General features: G+C 37.3%; 1 protein-coding gene across 1 annotated transcript in view; it reads left to right on the top strand.

Moving 5' to 3' along the window:
• The window catches only part of Nf1 (neurofibromin 1), a 1,111,953-nt gene that overhangs the window by 901,807 nt on the left and 191,718 nt on the right, over positions 1-18,428 (top strand). The window contains exons 45-46 of the mRNA XM_090369763.1: positions 4,028-4,257; positions 9,960-10,021. Of these exons, the coding sequence (XP_090225889.1) occupies positions 4,028-4,257; positions 9,960-10,021 (292 nt within the window). The remainder of the gene's footprint in view (positions 1-4,027; positions 4,258-9,959; positions 10,022-18,428) is intronic.

Raw genomic sequence — 18,428 nt, 5'->3', positions numbered from 1 at the left:
CTTGCAGCCCGTGTGCACTGCTCAGAGAACTTCATATCTGCCTGCACAACCACCCCCAAGTCCCTTTCATTCTCTACCACTGTCAGTGTAGTACCACAGAGTTGATACGTTGCTCTGGGGTTGCTGTTTCCCATGTGTAGTACTTTACATTTGTCAATGTTAAACTTCATTTGCCACCTCTCAGCCCATCTGCTCAACCTTTCCAGATCCTGTTGCAGCAGCGTAGTGTCAGTAGTGTCCTTGACAACCCTGCCAACCTTTGTATCATCTGCAAACTTGGACATTAACCATCATCAATATCATTTATAAATACAGAAAACAATAATGGACCCAACACTGAGCCCTGAGGGACTCCACTAATAACATTAGTCCACGATGAGCAGTGTCCATTGATTACCACTCTCTGTCTTCTCCCCCTCAACCACCCCTTTATCCATAGCAGCAATTTGCCTCCAATGTCACACTGCTCCAATTTGTGTAGCAGTCTTCCATGTGCAACAGTATCAAAAGCCTTTCTAAGATCCAAGTATATAATATCAAAGTTATTCCCTGCATCCAGTTCTTTTGTGACTGCATCATAGTATCCAATCAAGTTGGTCAGGCAAGACTTCCCCTTAACAAAACCATGCTGTGTCTGAGCTATAACTGAAGTCTTGTCTAAATGATCTTGCAGTGCTTCTTTAACCAGTGCCTCCATTAATTTTCCTGGAACAGAAGTTAAGCTCACAGGTCTATAATTACTTGTATCAGCCTTTGATCCTCCTTTGTGAATTGGGGTCACATTTGCACATTTCCAGTCTATGGGTACCTCCCCTGAGTCCAAGGAAGCTCTCATAATTATGGCTAAGGGTTTGCTTACTTCCTTTGCTGCCTCCTTTAATATAACTGGATAGATCCCATCCACCCCGGGTGCCTTTCTTGTGTTTATCTTCAACAGTTTCTCCTCCACTTTACTCCCAGTTATTTCAAGATTCTGTAGCTTACTGCTAGAGTTGAATACACCTCTGGCATTCCCCTTGCTGAATAACTCCTCATGTGTGAATGTCGATGCAAAATATTCATTTAGTTTGTTAGCTACCTGAGCAGGATCATCAACAGTTGACCCATCAATATCAAGTGGACCAATCTGATTCATCCCCTTCCTTCTAGAGTTTACATAAGTAAAGAACTCTTTGCTGTTTTTCTTTGCATCCCTTGCCAAGGATTTCTCGTAATCTGCCTTCGCCTGCCTAACCTCCTTTGTAACTTGGTTGCATATCAACTTGTATCTATCATAGGCTTCTGTGTCATGTGTTAATTTGTAAGTATCCCATGCATTTTTCTTCTCTGCCATATGCCTCATTAGTTCATCTGACATCCATTTTGGCCTAAACCTTGAACAATATTTCTTAGTTGGTATGTAAAGCCTAGTAGCTTCCAAGATAAGTTCTTTGAATGCTTCCCATTTTGAATTTGCTGTTGGTGACATCATCAGTTGGTCCCACTGTATAGAATTTAAATACTGTCTCAGTCCATCGTAGTCGCCTTTACGGAAGCAATAACCCTTCCCTTTACCCCTAATGGTAGTTACCTCTTTGAGTAAATCCCACTTCAGCACACTGTGATCACTGCCATCTAGTGGTTCATTTATCTGCAGATTCTTAATGCATGAAGAATCACTGCTGATAATCAAATCAAGAGTATTACTGCCTCTAGTTGCCTCCCGAACATGCTGATGTAGAAAACAATCATCCAATAAATCCACAAAAGCCCTGCTAGTGTGTGAGTAACCAGCCCCCAAATTCCAGCCAATATCTGGAAAATTAAAATCCCCCATTATAAGACTCTCTGATTTACTGGCCCACTCTATTTCCCTGTACAGTACCCAATTATACTCATCAGAGGCATTAGGCCCATAAAACACTCGTACTCTCAATTTCTATCTCCCAATGCTTATGTCACACCAAACTGTCTCAACACTGCACTGTCCAGCGATGTCGACTGGCTTCACTTCCTTGGTTTTTATGTGTTTCTTAACTAATAGCATAACCCCCTCCCCCCTTCCTATCCTGTCTATCCTTTCTGTAGACGTTGTACTCGCCAAATTGCAGTTCTGCATCCCTTATATCTGTGTGACACCACTTTATTACTGCATGCTATTTTGTAAACCTCATTTTAGGAAAGAGGTAAACCTGTTGAAAAGGTTCAGAGAAGAGCAATGTATTGGGTCTGTTCACATCACAGAAACTGATGATCTGTCTGGGAACTTGGTTAAAATATTTATTATTAGAAAGTTGTTAAAGGTTTTACTTATTGTGAATGGGATTCTTTAACCAGTATTGGATGAAAACCCCTGGTGCCATCAGACAATTAATACTACAGTCATAGCAGCTAATGTGCCAACCATACACTTAACCAGTATTCAGATTTCTAATTAAGCACTCTACCAAAATTCAATTACTGTATAACAGCAGCAATATACATATGTAATTGTCTGTGTTTAGAAACTAATTTACGTGTTGTGCAGGCTTAAAAACCCAAATGTTTTGTTTTTGTTTTTTTTTGGTAATTGTTGGCGCATCAGCTTCTGTGGCCGTAATGCACCTCCCAAGGTTTGTGCAGTACTTTGATCCAAGCCCGAGGCGGGATTCGAACCCGCTACCTTTGGGTTGCCAGGCAGGCACTTTACCCACCCGGCTAGCCTGGTCGGCAACCCAAATGTAACTTACTGGGATGATCCCCTACTCCTTCCACTGGAGACACAAGAATTCTTGCAGTCTGTGTAGTACTTGAATCCTAATTTCTCTAAATGAGAGACAAGTGGCAAAACCACTGTACTGGCATGGAGTACCTTAAGAGTTTATTGAGCTAAATACTGAGATTATCTTTACAAAGAAAATACTTTCAGATTCAAATTAAAATTTAAAATTCTTTTTTACTTTCCAAAGAAAATACTTTTTTTCTGAGGTAACAAACACAAGGGAACATAATTTTAAACTGAAGGAGCACTATAGGCTCAGTTGCTTTTGATTCAGAAAAACAGAAATGGAGTTGGATAATTACATAATAGATATGCAAAAAGTTTTCTTTAGCCATAATTCACTGTTATAATAAACTCCTGCATAATTTTTGTTCATTCAGAAAAGTTATCTAAATTTAAAGAAGCATTGGACAGATAAACAGTTAAATTAAGTAAGTATAAATGATGTGGGTTATATTTAGTATGCATGTGTTTGTTTTCCCTAAAGCATAATATACTTATTCACAGTCTCTGTGATGTGGACAGAGAAGACTGAAAGTTGCTTCTGATCTAAACATTCAATTTCCAGTTTGGAAAATGTGATGATGCCATTTTTGCCTTAACAAATTGAGCACTGAAGAAATTTGTGATATAATGGACGGAAGAAGTAACAAATCCATACAGAAAGCGAAGAAGTGGATGAAGAAGTACCAATTTTTACATTTGAAGAGACAATCAGTTTTATGGCTCTCTGAAGATAGATGTGTTCATTAAAACTTGATGCCAGCCTAGTTTGATTTAATCAGCTAAGGAAGGAGTAGCTCCTCATTGAACAGACATGCTCAACACAGCAAGCACCTCTCATAAATTACTTCACAGATTACTATTTCTAGTATTTATGTAAGTATTTTCTTTTTGCACTTATACTTTACAGTAATTTCCTTGATTATTCAACATGAAATCATGTTTTTACAAGACATGAAATTTCTATTTTTTAATTTTCTTAGAGCAATTAGGCAAAGTTTACATTTTTGCTGTTGTCTTAACTATGCAGTTTGTTTATTTGTGTTTTGTTTCCTTTAAGACTAGAGAGGAAGAAATGATTTAGGCATTTTCTGTTATTTATAAAACTAAGTTGTTAAATTAACAACTATCTTGTCTCCAAGGTACTAATTGGAGTTTCTAGTATTTGATACGTATAACTTCATTTTTTTATTATTATTATTATTATTACTATTAGAAAGTGACCTGTGATGAGTTATATTACTGTATTTTTAACTGTTATAAAACATTTTATACTTCTAACAGAAACACAAAGGGTTCTGAGACTTAGTTTAGATGAGTTCTCCCTTCCAAAATTCTACCTCTTATTTGGCATCAGTAAAGTAAAGTCTGCAGCTGTGACAGCATTCCGTTCCAATTATCGACATGGTGATCGACATGTAGACAGATCATTTACCTGTTCATCTACTGACCAAGAGCACATGCCATTGGCTTCCTTAGAAATTATCACTGATGCTCTGTTGGAAATTATGGAAGTATGTGCAGATATGTATTTTAAGAATTGCATTGATTTTTATTTACCTATGTAGTTTAAATAATGAAAACAAAGGAAGTCTCACATGAAAACCTGTCTGTGGTAGGTTAATATGTCTTAATGTATGCTAAATACTTATCTGAAACTAAATTGACTCCGAAACTGTTGTTAATATAATATACAAATTAATAATTCTTACTGGCTAATCATATCAAATAGAATAACTGTATGATCACTGTTTGCATCTCTGAATTTTTTTCTTAATTTGTAATGGTACATTCTCTCTGAATGCAGCACTCATTACTACCCTCTTTGTTTTCTGCACTAAAACACAAAATCCTGTGTTACACCAAAAGCTAACTAGTACTTCTTGAATTCACTTGACAGTATCTTTATTCCAAGAATCTCCCTATTTGATGAGAATTGTCCACATGAAATCATTATTATTCCATGTTTATATAAGAATAAGAAAAATTTACCTCATTATGATCCGTAGAACACTTCCGTATGATATGCTCCAGAAATTAAAATGAATAAAAGATTTACGCAAAATGATTACAGTGAAAAATCAATTGAAAACAATTCAAAAATTAATTAAAAATTAAATAAAATTAATTTATAAAGTTTAACGTAAATTTTGAAAAACGATTTCCTTCCTGGAGCAGACAGTGCTTCTTGACTGTATGTCACAGGAACCGCTATTACAGAGTATGTGAGCTTGAATCTTAAATAGAGAGATTGTTTGTCCTCATGCATAGACATGAAAGGCTGTGATTATTTGTCTTTGTGCATGCGTGCAAAAGACCACGAATTGGAGATTAGATATGGACAACGAACATTAATAGAATTCTTATGCGATTTAATTTTGATGGTTTCTGCAATTAAGTCTTGTATAATTATGTTGGACCTTAAATATTTTGACCTCATTAAATAAAAATGTATGGTTTTCGTTAACTGCATGGAAGGCTAATTCTGAAGCTGCTGAACGAGAAGCACGCACTGAGGACGCACTGAGCATGCTGTTTTACTTGAATATTCAGTGGGAATCGTAGATCCTTGATAAGACCAATCGCAATCGCTGCAAGAAATGTTGTATACCAAGTCATTTATTTGGGTGGCAAAAGAAGAAAGAACTAAGCGATTGTTCAGTATAGCATGTAATTTCCATATTGGTCTGGCCACACTCTTGAATTCAGTATCTTTAAAGAATCTGTTAAGCTGTTTGCTGTTTGTGCCAGTGTTCAATATACTTTGAACAGTGGCACAAGTACTTTAAACTTGTGCCACGTTGAACAGTCACACAAGTCTTTACATTTTTCCATACTAAGATACTCGGCCCAAATTTACCATATTTCTTTCCTGAAATATTGCCTTCAAAACAACTACATTCTGAAATTTGCCAGGATCAATTTAAATCATAAAATTTTAGGCATGTGGCAATTAGCACTTGCAATATAATATAGTTAAATTTGCTTTAAAATCTCGGCATTTCGATAAACAAAAATACCTTGCCCAGGTTAGGAAACTTTGCGACAAATTAAAAAATTATCTACATCCAGACAATTTGTCTGTATTGAAGAACTCCATAAATCTGCGACGTGAAGCACAGGCCACAGAAATAAAAAACAGGCACATTAACAAATTGAATACATTATTGCAGGTATCAAGACAGGTTCATACGAGTTCAAACACATGCTCGCGAGCTTTTGACCAAGTGCATACGAGTTCATTGCCGACCCCCAACATGCATACAACATGCTAACACACAATTAGAATGCTTCAGCTAGTGCTTGAACACCCTCCTCTTGCCCAACATGCAACATACTGAGGCCCCTCCGTAGCCAGGTGGGAAGGAGCAGCAGTGCGTAGCACACGCTTCTTGATTAGACCGGGGTTCGAGCCCATCACCACCAAATACGGAGGATGCGGAAAGGTTGGGGAATGACCACCGCATATCCCGGAGCAATATGGCCTTAGTTGCTAATGCTCCTAAAAACCAAATAACTAACTAACTAAATAGCAACATACCGACATATCAACAGGTTACAAGTCTTTCCTCATATACACTATCGCAAGGCCAAATTTCACGTTTATCCAAAGGATTAAATTATAATTTACCACCTTGCAAGCTACTTAAAAAAACAGTTCATAATAATATTGAATTTGGTCTTCGTAATGTTCCACAAAAAGATTTATTTATTTAACAAGTTAACCAAGTGGTGAATACCATAAAAAACATGCACTTCCTAACCTGAATAGACATGAAAGTTCAGTTTTATGTGAACTTTGGGAAAATAAAGACATTATTATTCAGAGAGCAGATAAAGGAGACATAGTTGTAATACTCAATGAAACTGATTATATAACTAAGTTAGTTAGTTAGGCCCATTATAGCCTTAGCAGCTTATGTGCCATTAAGCCTCCATAAAAACAACAAAATAACTAAGTTAGATTCAATTATATCAGATACCTCCACTTATCTTGAAGTAGACTCAGGACTATTTACCAGTTTGGTCAATTAGTACAATAAAATGTTAATAACATATCGAAGACATGATTATATTACCATGCCTCAGTTGAAGGAATTGAAGGCCAGAACAGAAAACATTTCTATACTTTTTGGTCAGGTAAAACTGCATAAGACCAGATTTCCTATTTGACCCATTGTTTCTTACAGAAACTTAGCATTTTCATCCTTAGCCACACACACACACATAGTATTATAAAACCCTTTAGACAGGCGATACAATTTGGGATAAAAAACTGATAAATTATTTAATAACCTTAAGGACTGTAGACTCAACGATAATGATAATTTATTCTCTTTGGATGTTACTTCATTATATACGAATGTAAATTTTGAATACACATTAGATATTCTTTGGGATATGTTAAATAACCACAACAGAGAGTGGTAATCAGTGGACACTGCTCTTCATCGATGAATGTTATTTGTGAAGTTCCCCAGGATTCAATACTGGGCTCATTGTTGTCTTGTGTATTTATACATGATGCTGTGATGCTTTTCTAGATCCTGTTGCAGTATGCTACTGCAACAGGATCTAGAAAAGTTAGGCAGATGGGCTGAGAAGTGGCAACTGAAGTTTAACATTGACAAATGCAAAGTTCTGCATATGGGTAGCAGTAACCCAAGAGAAATGTACAAACTGCGTAGTACTCAGGGTGGTGGATAATGAAAAAGACCTGGGGGTAATTGTTCAGTCAGATATGAAGCTCTCTAAGCAATGCAGATGGGCTGACAGAGCAGGGCATGGAGTTTTGTCAATGATATATAGGAATTTTATTAGCAGAGACAAGGAGGTGATAAGCCCTTTGTAAAAGCAGTGGTCCACACCTTGAGTACTGCTTACAAGTCTGGAGACCTCATTTTACATAGGATGTATAGTTGCTAGAACGAGTGCAGTGAAGAGCAACAGGGTTGGTGAAAGGAACAAAGGGATGCTTTTACCAAGAGAGGCTTAAGTTTCACAGGTTGCAGCATCTGGAGACTAGGCACCTACGAAGTGATCTGATTGAGGTGTATAAGGCCTTGAATGGTTTGAGCAGGCTCAATGGGATACTTCCATTTGCTCAGATTAAGTACCTGAGGGGGGGCATAGATTCAAATTGGGGAAAAATAGTTCTAGGACAGATCTGCGGAAGTTTGCCTTTAGCCAGCGGGTTGTTGTTGTGGAAGCGGAAGTTGATAGCTTAAATAAATTTAAGGCTGAACTTGACAAACATTCAGAGTAAACACATGGGTGAAATAGGAAGGGATTTTTTTTTTTTGGTTGATGCTATATAAGCTTGCTTTCTTGCATCATATGCCTAACTAATGCTAATGCTAATTTTTCATTATACAGTTTAATATATAATATATATATTCTCACTGTGACTTAATTTCTAGTGTGGTGTGGACTTTTAAAGGCCCTTCTGCTTTTTCTGATTGTTGGGTAACTGTTAAGCAGAGATTTTACTTTGGAAATACCTACTTTTCAAATTTTGACAACTATGGTCTTGGATGCACAGGGACAACATGTAGAATTATTTTGCTTGAATAATAAACTTTTGAGTATTATTTGTTTAATAACATCAAACTCACTAATGCAGCACAGTACATCAAAAAACATAGGCATCTAAACCAGGCTCACCACAATTTGTTGTATAACTATTCATTATGTGACAGTTCATTGTATTCAACAATTTGATGTATGACAATTGGGTAAAAGACAATTTGTAGCTATGAAAATTCACTGTATCATATAGATCAGAAATTACATATTTTGGCCACTTAGAAATTGAGAAAAAAGAAAATAATATATTTTTTAGCTTTATTTTATTTTTTATTTTTTCCCCTCTCCAACTATCATTTCCGACTTCTTTCCAATAAAAACTTCTAGAGGTTTTTTTTGGGGCTCCTCTGGCAAGCTCAGGTGACATCCAGGATTCACCCCAGCCAGTGACTATCTACACCTGGCATACCTTCTGATAGTAGTGAATGGGTAACAAGGAGTCCTGCCAGGGCCCCCTTCCCCTGCAGATCCCCTGGTGAAACCCTCCATCACTCCTCCACTACCACGAGTCTAATGAGTCCACTAAACTTGCAAAAAAAAAAAAAAAATTCTATGTCCTGTCCTGTTCAGGGTGTAGTGTATTGAATTGAATAGATAAATGGGAATGACTGAGAATGTCCTATAAGTGTTAGCTGTTGTACCCTCAGAGAGAGAGAGAGTGTGAGTGTGTAAAATTAAATTGGCTGTTCTTGCAGATTAAGTTTAGATATAAATATAATTTATATAAGTTATATTTATATCTTACTTGCATTTTCTATTGGATAATGAATGTGCATTCAGTTCACCGCATGTTTTACCGAATGAATAGCAATAATGAAAGACACTATTCATTCAGTAAACCCTGCAGTGACTGAATGAATGTTTGTGATTAGTATTCAAAAATAAAATAAATGGTGTGTTGGTAGTTGTTATATTGAGGTAGCCCATGTGTCCTGCTGTCTGCATGATGATGAAAGTAAGATGATAAATGCATGAGAGAATATTGTATTATGTGCTGTTATTTAACATCGACAACAAATGCAAGGTACTGCATATGGGTAGCAGTAACCCCGAGTAACTTATTAACTGTGTTATACTGCACTCAGGGTAGTGAGAATAAAAAAGAACTGGGGTAATTGTGCAGTCAGACATCAAATTCTCTGAGCAGTGCAGACATCCTGCCAGGACAACTCACAGGGTTTTGTCAATGATATACAGAAACTTTGCTAGCAGGGATAAGTAGGAGATTAGCCATTTGTATAATAAGGCCATGGTTAGGCTGCATCTTGAGTACTCTATACAGGTCTGAAGGAAGGATGTAGATTCAGTTGTGCAAATTGCAGCTTCTGTAGACTAGGCACCTGCAGGGTGATCTGATTGATGTGTTTATGGCCTTGAGAATGGATTGTGTAAGCTAAATGGGAATGGCATTCTTTTTCTTGTTGAGACTACAAGCAAATTGCCATGTACCAATTGTCACATACAATGAATTACCATGCACTGAATTGTCAATGAATTGACATAGACCCATTCAAACCTTTTGAAGTCTTTCTTTGATGATCCTATATATATTTTGTGTAGTATGTACATTTGCAAATTAAAAATGCACATAATGTAAAACATCTGAAGATGTTTTTAACACTCTTTCCAGGCATGTATGAAAAACATTCCAAACTGTGATTGGCTCCAGCAGTGGACAGCCTTAGCTAAAAGGTATGATACTTATTAGAATAACCTTATTTTCTGTACTCATTCATAAATGAAAATTTCATAAAATGTTTTCAGTTATAGCAAACTTCCAAGCCGAAGATTCTGAGCTTCAAGGAATGGATACGTTTTTTTTATTTTTCTGTTTTATTGACCTAATTTTATTAAATATATTAAATCTTATTAAAATATAGCTTTATAGCCCTTGTCACATTCTTTAATTTATTTTTAAATTTAACTAGAGATTTTGTCAGTTGCAATTAATATTCATAGAGCTTTTGTATTAGTGATTTTGCAGGAATATCATAGCACATAGCTAGTAGTGTAGTGTGTGTGCTAGGGAGATTTCTAGTGTTTTAATTGTTGTAAGGTATCTTGAAAGTTTAAATCACATAGGTTGATGTTAACTTTACAAACATAATGGTATAGGGTAATACATATAACACAGACTTAATAGAGTAATACATATAACACAAACTTGATAGAGGAATACATATTATTGCTGCATATCTGGTGAATCTTTTTCATTCTCTACCACTCTGAGTAGTACCACACAGTTGGTATATTTCTTTCGAATTACTTCTACTCATGCATTACTTTGCATTTGTCAATGTTAAACTTCAGTTGCCACTTCTCAGCCTGTCTGCTCAACTTTTCAATTATATTGAATTTATACAGAAATATTGCCCCAGAATACAGCAGCAGGATCAAAGTAGCTGCAGTGCTGTACCTCAAGGGAGAACTTAAGGTGGTGATTATCCTACAAATCATGGCCTAACGAAATATGCTACTTATGCAAAGTTTGCAAACTGTCTGGAACAGAACATGATACAGCCAAGTAGGATGTCTTTATGCATGTTTGGTTTGGAGAATGTGAAGAAATTAGGGATGCCAACTTAGTGTTGTACTGGATGTTTATGAGAGCTTCAAAAGTAGGGTGGATGGGCTCTCTCAAACGAATTGTATGGGAAACCTATCAAGCTCTCAGCTACCCAACTCAATGCCAGAGATCACATTTCTGCGTCAGGCAACAGAGCTGCAATCCTCCCCAAGGGAGACTGCGCTCGTCCCACAGGAAATAGTTATTGTCATTACTCTAATGTCATCTAAATGGGAAATATATTATGTAAGCTGGATATGTGTAATGGGACTGGGGTATGTATGCTAGGGGCAAAAGTAGATAACGGTGTACAACATATATCATCTTTTAAGGGCACAAAACATGATATTCTTGTACATGTTGGCACTAATAACATTAAGAGTAGATCTGCAGACTTACTTTTAGCATTAGCAGAGGAATATGATGCAAGAAAGCAAGCTTATACGGCATCAGCCAAAAAAAAAAAAAAAAAAAAAATGCCATTTCACTAATCCATTCATTCCAAATGCTTGTCTAGTTCTGCCTTGAATTTATTTAGGCTATCACCTTCCACAACAACAACAGATGGAAGTTTGTTCCAACAATCAACCACTGGCTAAAGCCAAATTTCCGCACACTTAATCTACAACTGGCTTTCCTCAGTTTGAATCTATGGCCCTTCAGGTTTGTAATCTGAGCAAAAGGAAGAATCCTATCATCATCATCATTGAGCCTGCTCAATCCACTGAAGGCCTTATACACCTCAACCAGATCACCTTGCAGGTATCTAGTCTCAGAAGCTGTGGTTTGCAGAACAGAACATAAATTTTCTTCTTAAGAGCACTCCTTTGTTCCCCTCACTAATCTTGTTGCCCTTCTTTTACTCGTTCTAGCAACTCCTCTACATCCTTCCTAAAATTAGGCCTCCAGAACTGTACACAGTACTCTAGGTGTGTGGCCTGACCATTGCCTTGTATAAAGGGATAATCACCTCCTTATCCGTGCTCACAAAATTCTTGTATACCACTGACAAGACCTCATAACCTACTCTGGAGCCTGTCTGCATGCTCAGAACACTTCATATCTGACTGCATAATTACCCCCAATTCTCTTTTATTGTCCACTACCCCGTGTGTAACGCCACCCAGTTGGTATATTGTTCGGGGATTACTGCTACCGATATGCAGTACTTTGCATTTGTCAATGTTAAACTTCAGTTGCCACTTCTGAACCCGTCTGCCCAACTTTTCCTGATCCTGTGCAGCAGCAGCAGCATACTGTCATTGCTGTTATTAACAATCCTGCCAAGCTTCATATCATCTGCAAACTTTGGCATTAATATACCTTGATCAATATCTTTGATACATATACAAAACAGCAATGGGCCCAACACCCCAAACCCTGAGGGACACTACTAATAATATTAGTCCACATAGAGCAGTGTCCATTGATTACCACTCTCTGTCTTCTCCCACTCAACCATCCTTTTATCCATTGTAGCAACTTGCCCTTAATGCCATACTGCTCCAATTTGTACAGTAGTCTTCCATGTGCAACAGTATCAAAAGCTTTCCTGAAATCCAATTATATGATATAAAAATTATTTTTGCATCCAGTCACCATTTGATCCCCCTTTGTGAATTGGCGATACATTTGCAGATCTCCAGTCCATGGGAACTTCCCCTGAATCCAAGGATGCCTCTTAATTATGGCTAAGGGTTTGCTTAATACCTTTGCCACCTCCTTGAATATAACTGGATAGATGTCATCTACCCCAGGTGCCTTTCTTATGTTTAATTGAAAAATTTCTCTTCCACTTAGCTCTCAGTTATTACAAAATCATTTAATTCCCTGTTAGAGTTTGATAAACATCTGGCCATCATTCTTGAATAACTCCTCGTATGAATGTAGATGCAAAATACTCATTTAGTTTGGCAGCTATCTGAGAATGATCATCTGCAGTCAAACAGCTTTAATATTAAGTGGACCAATCTGATTCATCTCCTTCCTTTTAGAATTTATATAAGTTAAAGATGTCTTTGCTGTTTTTCTTTTCATCATTTGCCAAAGATTTCTCATAATCTGCCTTTGCTTGCCTAACATCTTTTGTGACTTGATTACAGACATATTTTATATGTGCCGTAGACTTCTGAGTTGCCTGATAATTTATATGCACCCCATGCATTTTTCTTCTCTGCCACGAGTCTCATTAGCTCATCTGACATCTACTTGTGCCTAAATCTTGAACAGTATTTCTTAGTTGAAACAAAAAGCCTAGTAACTTCCAAAATTACTTCCTTGAATGCTTCTAGAATTTGGAATTTAGAATTTGCTGTTGGTAACATCATCAGTTGGTTCTACTGTTTAGAACCTAAAAAAATCTCTGAGACCAATTTAATCACCTTTGCGAAAGCAAAAACCCTTCCCTTTACCATGATGGTAGTTACATCTATAGGTAAATCCCACAGAAGTACACTGCGATCATTGCCACCTTGTGGTTCCTTTATCTGTAAATTCTTAATGCATGAATAATCACTGCTGATAATCAGATCAATAATGTTACTCCCTCTTGTTGCCTCTCTAACATACTGCTCTAGAAAACAGTCATCTAATAAATCCACAAAAGCCTTGCTAATGTGTGAGTAACCAACCCACAAGTTCCAGTCTATATCTGGAAGTTAAAATCCCTCATTATAAGACACTGATTTACTGGCCATTCTGTTCTCTGTATAATTGTTCACTGTACTCATCAGAGTCATTAGGCCAAAACCAACTCCTACCCTCATTTTGCTTTCCTAGTGCTTAGGTCACCAAAATGACTCAACATTGCAATGTCCATCTATGTCAACTGGATTCACTTCCTTAGATTCTGTGTTTCTTAACTAACACCATAACCCCTTCTCTCTTCCTGTCTTGACTACCCTTTCTGTACAATTGTATTCCCCAAATTCCAATTCTGAATTCCTTAACATCATTATTATTATTATTATTAGCCATATGGTGCAAGGAAACCTGAAGCTTATGCTGCACCAGCCAAAAAAAATTTCTGTTATCCTTAGACAGAGGGGGAAGGAGGGGGGGGGGGGAGAGAGGAGAGAGAGAAATCACCAAGAAAGATGATGATAATATCCAGCTCAAGAGACCCTGGTATGCCAAGCCCATACTCACCAGTTGTGAGCCCCTGTGGTTGAATTATGTGTGTGTGACACCACATCTCTGATATCCCAACAATATCCAAGAAACATTCGCAGACTAGCAAGTGGGCTGTGGATCAGGGGAGAAACAAAGGGGGTGATTCTCCAATGCATAACAGTCTCAAAAAATGTGTGAAATATTTGTGGACCTTTCTAAAACAGGACATGATCTAGCCAAGGAGGATGTCTTTGTGTGTGATAGTTGCCTAGTGTCAAGAAATTAGGTGCCAACTCAGCATTCTGATGGGCATCTATGAGAGCTTGAAGTGTAGGGTAAATGCCCTCGAAGAAATTAATATGAGGTGCTCATCAAGCTCTCATCTGCCCAGCTCAGTGGCAGAGCTCACTCCTGTGTATCAGGCAACAAAACACAGAGGCAATCTGCAAGGCAGAATGCGCTAGTCCCACAGGGATTGTTATTGTTGGTGACTCTTTTGTCAGGTAGACTGGAAATATACTACTATGCAAAGAAGGATACGTGGAACAGAACCAGGGTGTTTCCCAGAGGCAAAAGTTTATGACGTTGTAGAGCAGGTATCTTTTAAGAGCACAAAAGGTGATATTGTTGTTACCCATTGGAACTAATGATATTAAGAGTAAGAGATCTGCAGATTTACTGAACAAGTACAGTTCAATGTTGAAAAAAAGTTGCGAGTTAGGGTTGAATCTGAAAGTGTCTCCAATTCTACCCAGACACGACAGGAGTGAGTATATGATGAGAGCCTTGTCAATCAATTTGGCCCTAGAGGGATTCTGCAAGGCTCATGGGATAGACTTTTTTTCAGCGTGGTCTGTGCTCGTTGACAGGAGAGACTGCTTCTACAGAGATGGGGTACATTTAAATTGAAAGGGTGTAAGAATATTTGCCGATGCTATTGAGGCAGTGTTAGGTGGCTCAGAAAACTGTTCACTTGGGGGGGGTGATACACAGACTAATAGGTTAACAGTGGCCGCAGGCAGAGGCAAAAGTGATTCTTGCACTGCTTCTATTAGAATGGGCAGCAGCCTGGAAAGCAAGATGCTGGATATTTCCAGGACTGTTGGGCGTCATAGTAGAACAAGTAAATACATGGGCTGTGTTATAGTAACCAAGAGTAGGAACAGGTGCATGTACACCAATGCTATGAGTATAGTTAATAAATTTGATGAGCTTGAAGTGCTGGTCAAGACTTCAACGGCAGATATTGTTGGGATATTAGAGATGTGGTGTCACACAGATATAAGCAGTGCATAACTGGAATTTGAGGAGTAAAATGTGTACAGAAAGGATAGACAGGACAGGAAGGGAGGAGGGGTTATGCTGTTAGTTAAGAAACACATAAAATCTAAGGAAGTGCATCAATTGATGTTGGTGGACAATGAAGTGTTGTCTCTTGGTGTGAAAAAAGAAATGGGAAAGGAAAAATGAGAGTAGATGTGTGTTATAGTCCTAATCAATCTGATGAGTATAATGAGCAATTGTGCAGAGAAATACAGTGGGCCAGTAAATCAAAATATCTTATAATGGGGGATTTTAACTTTGCCCGACGTGATCCAAATTAAGAACATGCTGGAAAGTTTTCACATGAGCTTAAGTTAATGTCTTCATACAGAGAATTATATCGTGACTTATCTAAAGCATCAACACAGCAATTAATAACTGAGTTCATGCCTAAACTACTGAAACAACCAGTGGTACTTTTGTTCAAGACATGACAAGAAGAATTCCAAAAGTTGAGGCGGAAGTCGCTGATGATAATACCATATCTAGTAGTTCTAGTGATATTACAGTCTCACGAAAACGAAAGCTTTCACATTTATTGTCAGAAACTGATAGCGAATAACATCATTTTTTTATAGAATCCTTAGCAAACAACTGAAATGAATGTTTTTTTTTTTTTAAAGTTATTAAAATTCATTATATGTATGTGTGTCCTCCATGAAATGTAAATAAAAATCTTATGATCCTAACGAATTTAATGTTTGTTTTTTTTTTTTTTTTTTTTTTTTTTTTCCATTATTTTGCTTATATTTCAGGTTTGAAATCAATCTTCACTTTTTCTATGGAGTCAGTAGTTCTTTTTACACAAATTCTTTTTACATGTAATTTTTAGGAACGTATCTATCGCGTAAAAAGAGGTTTAGGTGTATATGATATCAAAATTATTTTTGGCATTCAGTTCCTTTGTGACCACATTATAGTATCCAATAAAATTGGTCAGACAAGACCTCCCTTAAACAAACAGATGCTGTGTCTTAACTATTACTGCAGTCTTGTCTAGATGATCCTGCATTGATTCCATTATTTTCCCTGGAACACAAGTTAAACTAACAGGTCTGTAGTTACATCTGTCACATTTGCATACCTCCAGTCCATGGGGACCTCCCCCAAGTCCAAGGAACCTCTCATAATTATGGCTAAGGGTTTGCTTTCTTCCTTTGCTACCTTGTTTAATATAACTGAATAGGTCCCGTCCACCCCAGGTGCCTTCCTTATGTTTAACTTCAATTTCTCCTCCACTTTGCTCTCAGTTATTACAAAATCACTTAGCTCCCTGTTAGCGATTGATAAACTTCTGGCACTCCCCTCATTCAATAACTGCTCATGTGTGAATGTAGATGAAAAATACTCATTCAGTTTATCAGTTACCTGAGCATGGTCATCAATAGTCAACCCACCTCTGTTAAGTGGTCCAATCTGATTCATCCCTTTCTTAGCAGTTTGAATTTGGTGTTTGAGTAGACAACACAGTTACCGCATATTTTGCATTTGTATTTTTTAAGTTTGTTTTTTTTTTTTTTTTTTTTTTTTTTTTATGGAAACCCCAACACAAAAGGTATCAAAACCTATAGTACTTAGTACCATGCATGGGTTGAAGGAGAAATATGGGGGGGGGGGAGATGCCGGAAACTTTTCTCTAGAGACTAAACATGGGTTTCACCACTTCAAGCTTCAAAAATAAAAATCATGTTATAAAATTAATAATTTTGCCAAGAGAGTTTACATAAGTAAAGAACCCTTTGCTGTTTTTCTTTGCATCCTTTGTCAAAGATTTCTCATAATCTGCCTTCATCTGTCTAACCTCCTTTGTGACTTCATTACAGACTAGTTTATACCTGCCATCGGCTTCTTTCTCACCTGATACTTTATATGCATCCCATACATTTTTCTTCTCTGCCAAGAGCCTCATTAATTCATCTGACATCCATTTAGGCCTAAACCTTGAACAGTATTTCTTAGTTTGAATTAAAAACGTAGTAGCCTCCAAAATTAAGTCCCTGATGGCTTCCCATTTAGAATTCAACATTGGTAACATCATCAATTGATCCCACTGTGCAGAATTTAAAAACTGTGTGAGACCTCTGTAGTCACTTTTATGAAAGCAAAGCCCTTCCCTTTAGCCTTGATGGTAGTTACATCTTTAAGTAATTCCCACATCAGTACATTGTGATCACTGTCATCCAGTGGTTCCTTTATCTGCAAATACTTAATGCATGAATAATCACTGCTGATAATCAGATCAAGAGTATTACTCCCTCTGGTCTGGTTGCCTCTCGAACATGTTGCTGTTGTGCGAGTGACCAACCCACAAGTTCCAGTCAATCTCTGGAAAATTAAAATCTCCCATTATAAAATCAATCTGATTTACTGGCCCACTCTATTTCTCTGCACAATTGCTCATTATACTCATCAGATTCATTAGGCCCATAACACACCTATCGTCATTTTTCCTTTCCCAGTGCTTTTTTCACACCAAAGAGACTCAACACTGCATTGTCCACCAACATCAATTGGATGCATTTCCTTAGATTTTGTCTTTCTTAACTAATAGCATAAACCCTCCTCTCTTCCTGTCCTGTCTATCCTTTCTGTACACATTGTACTCCCTAAATTCCAATTTTGCACTGCTTATGTCTGTGTGATCCCACGTCTCTGATATCCCAACAATATCTGCCTTTGATGTCTTGACCAGCACTTCAAGCTCATCAAATTTATTAACTATACTCATAGCATTGGTGTACATGCAGATATACATGCACCTGTTCCTACTCTTGGTTACCATAACATAGCCCATGTATTTACTTGGTCTACTATGACTCCAACAGTCCTGGAAATCTACATTGCCATGGGATACAGATAAATTATCAGACAACTCAGAAGACTATGATAGATATAATCTAGTCTGTAATCAAATCACAAAGGAAATTAGGCAAGTGAAGGCAGATTATGAGAAATCTTTCGTAAACGATGCAAAGAAAAGCAGCAAAGACTTCTTTACTTATGCAAACACTAGAAGGAAAGGGATGAATCAGATTGGTCCACTTGATATTGATGGTTCGATTGTTGATGATCCTGAATGAGTACTTTGCATCTACCTTC

Source organism: Mastigoproctus giganteus, chromosome 3 (genome assembly GCF_048544385.1).
Source record: "Mastigoproctus giganteus isolate SK-2022 chromosome 3, ASM4854438v1, whole genome shotgun sequence".
NCBI lineage: Eukaryota > Metazoa > Arthropoda > Arachnida > Uropygi > Thelyphonidae > Mastigoproctus > Mastigoproctus giganteus.
Note: the sequence above shows the minus strand (reverse complement) of the source record. Positions and strands in the feature narration are given on the sequence as shown.